Here is a 13,699-nt window from a genome sequence, read left to right as displayed (position 1 = left end):
AGAAGAGGGTTAATAACAAACGCTCAGGTTGGTTTGCAATGCTTATTTCAAAATCTAAGATGCTCAGAGCATTTTGGATAGTAACCAGCATAGTTCTCCTGGCATCTGCCACTGTTGATGTTGGAAAACTGGAAGAATTTGAAGATTACCAAAAGTTCACGAATGAATCTTTATTATGGGCACCGTATAGATCCAATTGTTACTTTGGTATGAGGCCTAGATATGTTCGTGAAAGTCCGCTGATTATGGGTATCATGTGGTTCAACAGTTTGAGCCAGGATGGTTTACATTCATTAAGACATTTTGCTACCCCTCAGGATAAATTACAAAAGTATGGTTGGGAAGTGTATGATCCAAGAATTGGCGGTAAAGAGGTCTTTATTGATGAGAACAATAACCTTAATTTGACAGTGTACTTTGTAAAAAGCAAGAACGGGGAAAATTGGTCAGTGAGAGTTGACGGCAAGCCTTTGGACCCCAAGAGACCATCTACGGCATCTGTCGTATTGTATTTCAGTCAAAATGGTGGAGAGAAAGATGGAAAATCTTCCCTAGCAATGATAGGTCGTGATGGTTCTAATGACATGAAATTCTTTGGATATTCTAAAGAATTGGGCGAGTACCATCTTACAGTAAAGGACAATTTTGGACACTATTTCAATAATCCGGCATATAACACTATGGAAGTGGCGCCAGGAAGCGACTGCTCCAAAACAAGTCATGTATCACTTCAAATCCCGGATAAAGAAGTTTGGAAGGCTCGCGATGTTTTCCAATCTTTAGTTAGCGATTCGATACGTGATATACTTGAAAAGGAAGAGACAAAACAGCGTCCAGCCGATTTGATACCAAGTGTTTTAACTATTAGAAACTTGTACAATTTTAATCCTGGAAATTTTCATTATGTACAAAAGACATTTGACTTGACCAAAAAAGACGGGTTCCAGTTTGATATCACCTATAATAAACTAGGCACAACTCAAAGTATTTCCACCAAGGAACAAGTTACTGAGTTGATTACTTGGTCACTGAATGAAATAAACGCGCGTTTTGACAAGCACTTTATTTTTGGAGAAGGACCCGATTCAATTGAAAATGCAGAAGTCAAAAGAAGATTTGCTTTAGAGACGCTATCAAACCTGTTGGGAGGGATTGGCTATTTCTATGGAAATCAACTGGTTGATCGTGAAACAGAGTTTGATGAAAGTCAGTTTGCAGAGATTAAATTATTGAATGCAAAAGAGGAAGGCCCCTTTGAATTGTTTACCAGCGTTCCGAGCCGTGGCTTTTTCCCACGTGGATTCTATTGGGATGAAGGTTTTCATCTTTTACAGATTATGGAGTATGATTTTGACCTTGCCTTTGAAATCCTGGCAAGCTGGTTTGAAATGATCGAAGACGATAGTGGCTGGATTGCTAGAGAAATTATATTGGGTAATGAAGCAAGAAGTAAAGTTCCAGAGGAATTTCAGGTACAAAATCCCAATATTGCTAATCCTCCAACTTTGTTGCTGGCATTTAGTGAAATGCTTTCCAGGGCCATCGAAAATATCGGCGATTTCAACAGTGATAGCTACAACCAGGTAATATTTAATGGTAGAACAACCAAGTTTATGACGAACAATCTAGAGGCCAATTCTGATCTACTAACTGAATATGCCAAGAAAATATACCCTAAGCTATTAAAGCACTATAATTGGTTCAGAGAATCTCAAGCAGGTCTGATTGACGAATATGCGGAAATATTGGAAGATGAAGGAATATGGGATAAGATTCATAAGGATGAAGTTTACAAGTGGGTCGGACGTACCTTCACTCATTGTTTACCAAGCGGTATGGACGATTATCCTAGAGCACAACCACCTGACGTAGCAGAATTGAATGTAGACGCATTAGCTTGGGTGGGCGTCATGACAAGATCCATGAAGCAAATCGCTCACGTGTTGAAATTGTCAGAAGACGAGGAAAGATATGCACAAATCGAACAGAATGTCGTGGAAAATTTGGACTTGTTACACTGGAGTGAAAAAGACAATTGCTACTGTGATATCAGCATCGACCCCGAAGACGATGAAATTAGAGAATTTGTCTGTCATGAGGGTTACGTCTCTTTACTGCCCTTTGCATTGAAGCTCATCCCCAAAAACTCACCCAAGCTAGAGAAAGTAGTTGCATTGATGAGTGACCCAGAAAAAATCTTTTCTAACTATGGCCTACTATCATTATCAAGACAAGACCAGTATTTCGGCAAGGATGAAAACTATTGGAGAGGCCCAATTTGGATGAACATCAATTACTTGTGCCTTGATGCAATGAGATACTACTACCCTGAGGTGATTTTTGAAGTGGCTGGTGAGGCTAGCAATGCCAAGAAACTGTACCAAAGTTTAAAGACTAATCTGAGTAACAACGTTTACAAAGTTTGGAAAGAACAAGGGTATTGTTATGAAAATTACAGTCCGATAGATGGGCATGGTACTGGTGCTGAGCATTTCACAGGTTGGACAGCACTGGTAGTCAACATCCTTGGACGTTTCTGAATCTATGTATAGATGCTCATGTCATATAAACAGATATATAGCCAGAAGTGTCCAGTATGCAGGGCGAAAATAGTGAGCTTTTCAGCTATTCAAAAAGGGCCCCGCATCTTTTTGTTCGAGCCAGCATTTTCAGCGTTTTTTCTTCATCTCGCCTTTATTTACATTTCGATGCGGCTGTGAGAAAAAGTTAAAAAAATGTGGAAACCAGCAACTGACAACTAGCTGCCTGGGCAATTACAACTAAAAGTCCAAACAAATAAACAATCGAAAATTGACTCGACACATGCATTATGAAACGTGATATGTTTTTTGTTTTCTTTTGGGAATTAATGGTTGTAAACTGACGTCTTTTCTATTTACTTGGTAGGATGAACAAAAGTTGAAGAATGTTATTGTTTACAAGCTGGATACTGGATCTCAAAATGTTAAAGTGTAGGAAATCGCAGCAAAACATGCTGCATCGAAAACCAATTAAGAACTAGAAGAAGGGCTATTTAAGTGAGAAGAAAAGTAAAGTCCAATAATCAGGTCTTCTTTCTACTTTCACAAATATACTGTTATATATTAAAGCAAAAGCGCTATAATTGTAAGGTTACAAAACGCAACAAAGACAGGTCCACTCTTTTAAAAGAACAATTTTTTACTGATATTCCTCCCCGGCAATAAATTTGTTAATTCAGCTTATCAACTTATTATTACTCTACGCTCGTTAATACAAAAATTAATAGAAAATAATTATGATTTCAACTACAACGTTTCTATCGTCTTTGCTATGCTTAACATATCTAACCTCAGCTTTACCAATCCTTCCCAAGAGAGAAGTCGTAACGAGAGTTCACACAGCAAGCACAACCAACGTAGTAACTGATTTTTATTCCACTACCACCGAAGTTGTTATTGCCCCAACCGTTGAATTCTTAATAAGCGATAGTGTTACCTTTACCACAACCTTGATCCCACAAGGTGTGAACCCCACAGCTGAACCAACCACGACTATCACTAAGGTTCTCTTAAAGAAGGCTGAATTGAGCACATCTTCTTCGCCGCAAACATCTACTTTGCAGCCAGACACTATGTCGCAAACAACCCCTTCTTCTCAAGCAGCATCTACCTTGCAATCGGCCTCTGCGCAGCAAACTGGCACATATCCTTCTACAGCAAGCACAAATGAGAACGTTCAACAATTAGCCACTACTTCTACTTCTACTTCTACTTCTACTTCTTCCTCCTCTCCTTCTACGCCTTCCACTACCACTACTTCTACTTCTACACAAAATATCGTGAGTGGTGTTGGTGAAGCCAATGTTGAAGACAGTACCCAAACTCAACATCATTCTCATCAAGCAGCTGCGACTACGACGTTGAACCAACAAACAACTACCTCAACTACTTCTCAAGAATCCACCGAATCGGTTACAACGACTACTTCATCCACTCCTTTGGCCACTACTTCATCCACCACTTCGTCTACCACTTCGTCCACCACTTCGTCTACCACTTCTTCCACCACTTCGTCTACCACTTCGTCCACCACTTCGTCCACCACTTCGTCCACACAAGAAGCAGCAACTTCTACATCTAGGGATTCCTCTAGCAGCAGCGCTGCCATAACTTCTTCTCCAAAGGCTATCGCATACTCACCCTATAATGATGATGGCTCTTGTAAGTCTGCAGACGCGGTCTCTTCTGATTTAACGTTAATCAAATCCAAAGGTATTGCCAAAATTCGTGTTTATGGTACAGATTGTAATTCTTTCGAAACTGTTCAACCAGCAGCCGTGAAACTTGGTATTAAGATTAATCAAGGTTTGTACATCACTAGTAGCGGCGTTGATTCCATAGATGATTCCGTTACTACATTGATTGAATATGGTCAAGCTAACGGTTGGGATGTCTTTGACTTCATTACTGTTGGAAATGAAGCTATTCACAATGGTTGGTGTTCTGTTTCTGATTTGATCAGTAAAATTTCCTCCGTTAAATCTCAATTAAGCGAGGCTGGCTATTCTGGTCAAATTACTACAAGCGAGCCACCCGTGTCATTTGAAAATAACCCTGATCTATGCAAAAAATCTGAAATTGACTTTGTTGGTATCAACCCACACGCCTACTTCGATGCTAGTGCTAGTGCCGGAACTGCTGGTACATTTGTCAAGGGCCAAGTCGAGTTAATTCAAGGTGTTTGTGGCACCTCTAATGTTTTCGTCACAGAAACTGGTTACCCATCATCTGGTATTCAAAATGGAGGCAATATTCCATCCACCGCTAACCAAATTACCGCAGTCCAGAACATCTTGAACGAAATGGACTTAGATGTTACAATCTTATCGACTTACAACGATTACTGGAAGTCACCTGGCGATTACGGTATCGAACAGTCTTTTGGTGTCATCGATTATTTTCCATAATTTTCTAAACTGACTCGAGAAACAAGCATATAAAAGATCAGAAAACAGTAATTCAGATCTTTTCCATTACGACATTAACGATATAAATGTTTTACAACTTCACGGTTTTAATTTTCGATTACAAATACATTAGGGTATAGGTTAAAGATAAAAGAAAGAAGGCAGGAAAGCTTTCTAAAGCAGGAATGTAAGTGTAGCATCAAAGTGTGCGCAATTGCTTCCTGCTCTGCCATATATACGGGATTATTCAGTTCATTTACATATCTACATTATCATTTCACTTTGTATATTATAACATTCAGGTAATTATCGATTTTAAATTTTTAAGGTGTATGTTACAATGACATTGTTATTTGTGTTGGAATAAGAATCAACTATCATCTATTGACTAGTATTACCTCTCTCTGACAGTATAAGAAGACCTGTTTTATTCTTGATTAATGCTACAACCTAGCCACTAATTATCAACCTTTGTCAGCAATGGCATCCCAACAATTATCTCAATATTCACCCTATATCCCAATTTGAGTCAAGGATAGAAAAATAGATTAAAATTTTACTACCGCCCCGATTAGTTCCAGGTCAAATGATTATGTTTTATTTTGTAAACCCAATGTCATGATAAAGTGGGAATTTTATTGTCACGTAGCGAACTTGCTTATCCAGGCGTTAAAGGAACTTCAGATCAAAACTTAAACTTCTTCTTCTATTTCTATATATATCACATCTTGGATTGTAGTTTCCTAGAGTGCTAGTATTCATATATGTTGGTTTAGTACTGTTTCAGACAATGTGTCTTCGGTCGTTTCAGATGTAAATTGGCGATTCCCCTTTTAAGTAATCGCTAGGGATTCATCTGCGACATAGTTGTTACTATCAAAGTACGTTATCCAGTTTCAACCATGACATTTTTATAGAATATAAGCGGATTTAGCTCAGTTGGGAGAGCGCCAGACTGAAGAAAAAACTTCGGTCAAAAGTTATCTGGAGGTCCTGTGTTCGATCCACAGAATTCGCATTATAAACTTAAAGTTTTAATTTTTCTCTTCTCAGTCAATTTTTTTGAATAATAGGTGCTTAGGAATACACTAGTTATCCTATTGCCCAAACTTAATAATGAGTCTGCCGCCTTATTTTCCGTGGAGTGATATTTTTTAAATAAAATTACTATACAATTGCTACTAAGATATTAACCATTGTTGGTTATTGGTTCGCGTATCCATGAGCCTTCTATAATGCTTTATACCATCGTGTTTAATCACATGATTTTTCTGAAAGAGTATTTCAACTTAACGTTCTTTTAATGCCTTGTTTCTTTTCTCTCTTCTCCTCATCCTCTCAACCTTCTTAGCATGCATCTTAGCAGCCAAACGTTCGTATCTTTCATTCTCTTCCTTCTTCTCTCTTCTTTCCTTTAACATGGTTATCTTAGCTTGACGAGCTTCTTCCTTCTCATCCTTTAGAGCCTTCAATCTTTCTTTGAACTGTTTATCTTCGAGTCTTTTTTGTTTTTTTAATTCCCATGATGTTAACTTCTTGTTCTTAACAACTCTGCTCTTGGCCCTCAATGGTGTCTTTTCCACCTTCCATACTTTCCCACTAACTGAAGTACCTTTTGCAGCTTTTTTATTTTCTCCTGCTTCATTCACCATTTTCCCTGGCTATTATTTATTTTATTTTTCAAAGAATATGGTCACTATTTCTTTAGATTTGCTAGCTCAATGTTAAATAGACTTTTATCTACCATATACAATTTGCTAGTGAATTCCTGAAAATTTTATCTCATCGCTTTTTCCAGTTCCGGAGGAGGCGGATGGAAAATCATCGCACAGGTACTTAAGAAAACACCGAATAGTATGAGAATGATGATTTGCAGAAAGATGCACACACGAGCAAGAGAGCAAGAAATTCCTTGTGGCTCGTACAATACAAACATAGAATCGCTATGCCAGTGAAAGAAGCCCATTTCTGGGTATGAGGTAAACAAAATAAGGTCAATGAATAGTCTAAAAAATATATATTATAGAAAAATACATATTAAACAATTGTTTTCAAACAAATCGTTTAAACTTACCTTATTCAAGCCAAGGTGGTCAAGATATCAGAGTCACCAGCTTCCAAAATAGAGACAACACCGACTCTGAATAACTTACCGACAGCAGTACCCAATTCGTTGTTACCACCTTGGAAGTAGTAGACCTTGGTCTTGGACAACATAGCATAATATTCTAATTCAGACTTTCTCAAGACTGGGGTGTTAGCAGCAATGATGATCAACTTAGACTTACCTTGTCTCAAAGACTTGACAGTGGACTTGTAACCTAAGGTGTACTTACCAGACTTGATAACCAAAGCCAACTTTTGGTTGATAGATTCTTGGGATTTAACTGGGGCCTATTGAAATGTAAACGATATAAAAAACGTATTGATTGTTAGTAAATTGTTTAAAATTTATGAAAATATTTCACTTTCATTTCACAGTCATTGATGAAGGCATATAATGGTCAAAGAAAAATTTCTCAAATACAACACCAAAAATAAGCTTCAACTATTGAGATCTGAATTCTAAGCCTTTCTTGCTAATCCCATGAAAGAAGAAAGCGAAATAGTTATTAAATCATGTTATACTGACCATCTCTGCGTATATTGATTAATTGAATAAGCTGTAGGTTCTTAAACACTCCGGTCTGTTTGGTTATATTTTAAAAAAAAAAGAAAGTAAATGAATATAAACTGCAGTGAATACCCAAGCGGAAGTTAAAAATTTGACATTAAGTAGTTTATTAAAATAGATGGAAGAATGATTAGGATAAGATTACGCCAGCGTGGTTACGCTCTATCGCCCAGCGTGAGTATTGCCATTCCGTCTCTAATGGCAAAAAAAAAAATGAAAAAAAAAATATGGAAGGCGGCCCTAGCCGAAAAAAAGGAGGATTTTCCGCGGAACACCTATCCATCCATACATTTTGTAATGTTACATCCGATCACCACATATACTTAAGCCGGAATATGCCATTTTTTTTTCGTTTTGTCTAACTTGAAGTTTTTATTCCCGTCCACGAACAGGAGATCCTTACTGTGGTGCTAGACAGGAGTTCAGTTACTCCAGGCGGAACGAAACGAAAGTAGACGGACTGAGCTGTCTGGCTGGCAAGGAAAGGAGGAGAGGGCACACAGACAGGCGGTTGGAGTCCTATCCAGAAGTAAGATACTGTCAATGTCCTGCATGATATTTTCAACGGATGGTGTGTATTTTATTATGTTTACGCAGTTTGCGCTATTGCTATTGCCAAGTTGAACAAGACACCAAGACAATAACTTGAGAGGTATGTCCCTACGTGATGAGTAATTTATAATTAATGGCAACCGAGGGCAGCATTATGTTAGAATGTGCTATTATATGAGACATTTCAGAAAACCAATATACCGGAATTAATTTTTGATAGGATTAAAGTTTATCCTAGCGTAACATATAATATATGTCAGCCATCGAGCAAAACCCCAATGAAAGTGCTTCATTACGTATATACGATGGAGAAGCACGAAAATTACGGGTTAGATGTCGATATTCAAAGAAACTAGTAAAAAGAATTTAAAATTTACAAATGTTTACACTTTTGCTTTCTCCTCTTTCTAAAGTTGTGCGAACTCCCGAATTATACTGGATACCATTATTTATATTGACAAGATGAATATCTTTAAAAAGTATAGATTTACTAACATGAAATTCTTTTTCAAATATGTTTGAAAAACATGAATTAGTATAGTGATAAAATGAAGGTTGAAATCGATTCTTTTTCAGGTGCTAAAATCTACCCAGGTAGAGGTACCTTGTTTGTCCGTGGTGACTCCAAGATCTTCAGATTCCAAAACTCTAAATCTGCTTCTTTGTTCAAGCAAAGAAAGAACCCAAGAAGAATCGCTTGGACTGTCTTGTTCAGAAAGCATCACAAGAAAGGTATCACCGAAGAAGTTGCCAAGAAGAGATCTAGAAAGACCGTTAAGGCCCAAAGACCAATCACTGGTGCTTCCTTGGACTTGATCAAGGAAAGAAGATCTTTGAAGCCAGAAGTTAGAAAGGCTAACAGAGAAGAAAAATTGAAGGCCAACAAAGAAAAGAAGAAGGCTGAAAAGGCCGCTAGAAAGGCTGAAAAGGCTAAGTCCGCTGGTACTCAAAGTTCCAAGTTCTCCAAGCAACAAGCTAAGGGTGCTTTCCAAAAGGTTGCTGCTACTTCTCGTTAAGATTTATGCTCGAACTTATTATGTACAATGAATATTTTTCTTTTAGATCATTTTTAAATATTTCAAATTAGTATTATTTTCTGTATAATTCATTCGCGAGGTATAATTTACCATCCATCTATCAATCTATCGTTTGAGTACCTGTATTTGCCTGCACAGGTACTCAAATATGATGCTCTAAGTGGAACCTCTAAATGAATCATATTTGCATATTAGATAAAATAGATGACTATTTTTGAAGAATTTGTTTCAACCTGCCGGTAATGAATTCTGTGGTGTTGTTTGATGGTAAAACTTCGCCTTGCCCGGTTGCTGAGTTTTTGCAAAGGAATAACTGAAACTATGTAATTTCCGAATACGGTAATTACACGCTGTTCAAAAATTGACATGCTTAGTTTGACAAGAAAACATCTGCCCGCATCTGAAGCTTAATTAAGGGCTTGTTTCATACTATAAGATCTATTATATTGCTCATCGGGTAATTGATTACCCTTGTAAATATACATATAAATACTTGTGAAAGAGGTGACATGTTAACTTTTGTTGTTCGGGCATTTCCCGCTTATAGATGGGTATCTAGCTCCAGCTCTCGACAGTGACTTTCACGCCATAAATTTATCACATATATCTTACATTCGCAGATAAAATGCAAGTTCTTCGCTGTTTTTCATTATTTTCTATCTTTGTTACAGTTTTAGCACAGGAGCTTATGAGTTCATGCGAACAAATCCCCTCAGCAACTTTAGAATCGATGCCATATTCTGTGTCGACGACTACTATTTTGGCCAACGGAAAGGCAATGCAAGGAGTGTTCGAATATTACAGATCGATAACGTATGTCAGCAATTGTGATTTTAGTTCTACAACAACCAGGAAAGATAGCCCTATAAACACACAATATGTTTTTTGAGGCGGTCCGTTTCATCGTTCATTATACTTATAAACTAGAAGAATATATACCTATATTTAATTTGATAATAATAGCAAAGAATAAAAAAGAATGGACTATCATAATAGCCAACTAGCAATAAAACAAGCGCTCCGGTATGAACCAACCGATCGTTTGTTCTCCTCAAATGACTTCAAATCCAATTTCCTCCTGTAGAAAGTTTTAGTTAGTATATTTAAAAGAAAAAAAAATGAAATCTTTTTCGAGGTACATACCAAAAACTCATCCATATTTTTTGGGCACACTGAGTCCTTTATTGTGGCAATTAGGCTTTTGCAAATCTTTGATCTTTTCGTGATCTCTTTTTGTAAAAGCGTATCTTCAGACATTATCCGTTTGACAATTTCATCATTGGCAGGATTCCAATCGCCCTGTAAACTTTGTAATTTTGACTCTATTTCTTTCAACTCGTTTTCCTCATTTTCAATGATTGTTAAGAGTTCTTTATTTTCAGGTTCCTTAGCTACAGAGTCAAGAGCATCTTTAGCCATCGATTTATCCCTCTCCAGTTCTATCAAATCATTTCTCAGTTGCAGTACGGTTTCAAAATCAAACTGAGAAGAGTCGACATTACTTGGTAACGCTGTTTCTTGTTCATTACAAGAGTAAATTACGATCTTTCCAAAGGTCTTAGACACTATGCGTTTCTCGTTAACGAGATTTTCTAATGCTTTAGTTGCAGTTGTCTTGGTCACTTTGTTATGCAGATTCTGAATTATATCATTTACAGAAAATGGTTTATATTGTGATACCAAATAGTCTTCTATTAATTGTTCAGCTGATTAAAGACCCTAGGTGCAATTGTTAGTAATAGCGTGGGGTGATAAGCATGTAAGGGAATACTTTACCTTCTGAACCTTTTGCCTGAAGGGCTTTATCATTTGATTTCTTTTTCGGTGCCATTTCCGTCAAGTAGAGTCTGGTCAGTTTACGTTAGTTCGACCTCTAATCTGTGTTAGAGACAGCTTTTAAAATCACTTCTCTTTTTTTCTGTCGCGTAAAAGGGCAATATTATTCAGGAAGATTTAGCCGCTGAGGACATAACTTTGAACATTTACAAAAAATTAACTATAAATAATGCAAGATCCAGGATTTAACGTATTTCTTTGAGAACATGGGTAATATTGAGCCACATGTGAAAGGGGGAGTTAATCATTAGTGGTGAGAATTAATGAAGGATGCGAGACTCAAGTTCACGCGGATAATCGACCAGTAGATTTCAAGTCACTCATCTTAGACCGTATGACGGCCCTACAGCTGTAGAGTGCTGCTGCGTAGTCAGACTACAAGTTCGCTAGATATGATTAACGGGTTTCTAAAATCACCGTAAACGCAGCTCACATGAACAGCTTAATGTGTAAAATATAGTTAAATTAAAGATATAAGATAGGTGATAAAAATGATTATTTTTAAGCAGAGAGCTCTTAATATTCCAATAAATTGGTTCACTACGTAACGAGTGTTGAAATACGTGTGTGACCCTCCTAATCCGCGCAATTTTTGGGCTTTTATAATTACGTAAAAAGCCTGCTGCATTGCGTCTGATGACTAGTACCTAAAAAAAACTCAAATTCCGTGGCAGGCATCGAAATATTTTACTAACACCTACGATCGAAAATACTACCAGTCGACGTGAAGCCTTGGATTGTATTCAATCCGTTTCCAAGCAATTTACCTTTGCTCTATGCTATGTATATCTAGTGCTTTTCCTGTCTCCTGATGTTAATTAATCCGTCGTATCAATTGGCCGGCGTTGTAAGTTAGGTGATCCAGACTCTGCGGAGAAAGGTCAAATTCGTACAACAAACAATCATCACGCGAGAACAATACACTGTGCCGAACCATCGAATTTGTCACGATACCGTATCTTTGAAACAGTACGACATTTACTCTTGCCGATCCTAGATATTTAGATTTGGTTTCGGCTTCCCAATCTATGCTGCTCTTCTCGACACGCTTCTTCATTAGCAATTTTCTTATAGTATGAACTACTCCACCATGCTGTGGACATGAAAAAGAATTCTGTGACCGCATTTTAGGAATTTCAATCGAGATCACAAGCTCTTATCTCATGCTACTGCGGAGCTATCTCGTTTATTGGAAGGCGGGTTATCAGCACGGGCCAAGTCAGAAGTTCTCTCTCACTCCAGGTAAGATTAATGACCCTCAAGTCCAAGGAATTTGTATGCATTTCTCATGATCAGTAGTGCGGTTTTAGGGTCAAGAAACAATTGAATATTTTCGTGCACGAATTTCAAAGTTTTTTCGCTGTCACATGGCGAGAAGGTATTTGTCACAACGGTGAAGTAGTACTTGCCGTGACCACATCGTTTTGTCTCTATCGTGTGGGTTTCCTTAGAGGGAGTACACCAATGAATGTCATCGATTGTGTTACCAGCAAAAACCATTCTCCAAAGGCTTAAAGAAGACGGCTTTGAATTTGGCGATTTATGAATTCCCTGTGGCAGACAAGTGCGACCTGCGGACTTATGGTGCCATAAGCCTTATTTAACCATTTGAGTCATCAGATCAAGAACTAGCAATTCTGTCATTATTGAGAAAAAAGAGAAAACGAACGCATTTCTTATTTTTTGATTGTTGTTTAATCTTATTTTACGCTGTTCAAATATTTTTCTGCACATATATCGCTCTCCATGTACAACTTTAAAACCATGGCTTCCTCATCATTGCTGAGCATAGCGGCCACTAGTCTACGTTATCGACTTCTTTTTTACCGGAAAATAAGGCGGGTGATCTATTTTTCCTAAGTAAGATTTTAAAGGAAAGTGGGTGCGTGGGGTGTGTAAAAGGCCAACAATGCAGCGCAACCAGTAAGACTGGAAAGTAGTCAATTCAGCAAGACTAAAGGTTGACCAACCAACACGTTCCCCTCGCGCCGGTGATTCTTTTTTTATTTTTTATTTAATCTTCTTTAAGAATTGACGTATGGAAGATTGACATCTGGGGTTGGCCCCACGATATTTATCTTTCTCTTTCTTGTGCCTAATTCGCAACATTTCCACTGATAGCGTACAAAAAGCGCTCTATTTTTCCCGAAACTCGTGTTGGCATCCTATACAATTCAGAATTGTAGCAAGTGATAAGAACTTGTGGCCCCACAATTAAGCAGCAGACAAGCGCAATTACGATATTAGTAGTGTTGGTAGATAGGATTTTGGGGAGCATTGATGAATGTAGTTGCCATTATAATAGCTTTTCAGGGAACCTATAGCGGCCGGCCTCCGTGAGAAACTCCGGAGTGGCGTAAGTCTGTTTGCTTACTTGTTAGCATACTTGTTCAAGCTCTTGAGTTTTCCTGGCTTTTTCTCCACGTGTATGCTTGTTGCCTTTGTTTTCGCGAGAGACTGCGGCCTGCCACCCCACTTCGGGAAAACCTGGAGTGATGGCGAAGGCCCTGCGGCGCTTTCTTTCGGAAAAACTAAGTACGAAGGAAGCAACAGCAAATTTTTACAACAGGCTGGACGAGAAAAGTGGGGAAGAGCAAGCAGAAAAAAGAAAAGAAAATAGTCGTTCTCGGATAATTTATTTATTATAACTTT

General features: G+C 37.9%; 7 protein-coding genes and 1 non-coding gene across 8 annotated transcripts; 5 read left to right on the top strand and 3 right to left on the bottom strand.

Annotated features, from left to right (window-relative positions):
• Window positions 1-38: 38 nt before the first annotated feature.
• CWH41 (mannosyl-oligosaccharide glucosidase) lies at window positions 39-2,540 on the top strand (the record flags this gene model as incomplete). Its single annotated transcript, XM_033910439.1, has 1 exon — window positions 39-2,540. One exon carries the CDS (start codon window positions 39-41, stop codon window positions 2,538-2,540), a length of 2,502 nt encoding a protein of 833 aa, XP_033766330.1.
• Window positions 2,541-3,277: 737 nt separating this feature from the next.
• Window positions 3,278-4,948, top strand: SCW11 (putative glucan endo-1,3-beta-D-glucosidase; the record flags this gene model as incomplete). Its single annotated transcript, XM_033910438.1, has 1 exon — window positions 3,278-4,948. The coding sequence occupies one exon, from the start codon at window positions 3,278-3,280 to the stop codon at window positions 4,946-4,948; it is 1,671 nt and encodes a 556-aa protein (XP_033766329.1).
• A 924-nt stretch (window positions 4,949-5,872) lies between these two features.
• SPAR_Gtrna14F lies at window positions 5,873-5,966 on the top strand. Its single transcript has one exon. It is a non-coding gene; the product is annotated as a tRNA-Phe (tRNA).
• Window positions 5,967-6,237: 271 nt separating this feature from the next.
• CGR1 (Cgr1p) lies at window positions 6,238-6,600 on the bottom strand (the record flags this gene model as incomplete). Its single annotated transcript, XM_033910437.1, has 1 exon — window positions 6,238-6,600. One exon carries the CDS (start codon window positions 6,598-6,600, stop codon window positions 6,238-6,240), a length of 363 nt encoding a protein of 120 aa, XP_033766328.1.
• A 427-nt stretch (window positions 6,601-7,027) lies between these two features.
• RPL30 (60S ribosomal protein eL30) lies at window positions 7,028-7,433 on the bottom strand (the record flags this gene model as incomplete). The annotated part of the gene is made up of 2 exons (XM_033910436.1): window positions 7,028-7,342; window positions 7,428-7,433. The coding sequence occupies 2 exons, from the start codon at window positions 7,431-7,433 to the stop codon at window positions 7,028-7,030; spliced, it is 321 nt and encodes a 106-aa protein (XP_033766327.1).
• Window positions 7,434-8,722: 1,289 nt separating this feature from the next.
• On the top strand, window positions 8,723-9,190 carry RPL24A (60S ribosomal protein eL24; the record flags this gene model as incomplete). Its single annotated transcript, XM_033910435.1, has 1 exon — window positions 8,723-9,190. The coding sequence occupies one exon, from the start codon at window positions 8,723-8,725 to the stop codon at window positions 9,188-9,190; it is 468 nt and encodes a 155-aa protein (XP_033766326.1).
• A 646-nt stretch (window positions 9,191-9,836) lies between these two features.
• Window positions 9,837-10,100, top strand: AGA2 (Aga2p; the record flags this gene model as incomplete). The annotated part of the gene is made up of 1 exon (XM_033910434.1): window positions 9,837-10,100. One exon carries the CDS (start codon window positions 9,837-9,839, stop codon window positions 10,098-10,100), a length of 264 nt encoding a protein of 87 aa, XP_033766325.1.
• A 162-nt stretch (window positions 10,101-10,262) lies between these two features.
• On the bottom strand, window positions 10,263-11,042 carry HOP2 (Hop2p; the record flags this gene model as incomplete). The annotated part of the gene is made up of 3 exons (XM_033910433.1): window positions 10,263-10,289; window positions 10,355-10,917; window positions 10,988-11,042. 3 exons carry the CDS (start codon window positions 11,040-11,042, stop codon window positions 10,263-10,265), a joined length of 645 nt encoding a protein of 214 aa, XP_033766324.1.
• Window positions 11,043-13,699: the final 2,657 nt, after the last annotated feature.

This window comes from Saccharomyces paradoxus, chromosome VII (assembly GCF_002079055.1).
Source record: "Saccharomyces paradoxus chromosome VII, complete sequence".
In the NCBI taxonomy this organism is placed as follows: Eukaryota; Fungi; Ascomycota; class Saccharomycetes; order Saccharomycetales; family Saccharomycetaceae; genus Saccharomyces; species Saccharomyces paradoxus.
This window is presented reverse-complemented; position numbering and strand designations above follow the sequence as displayed.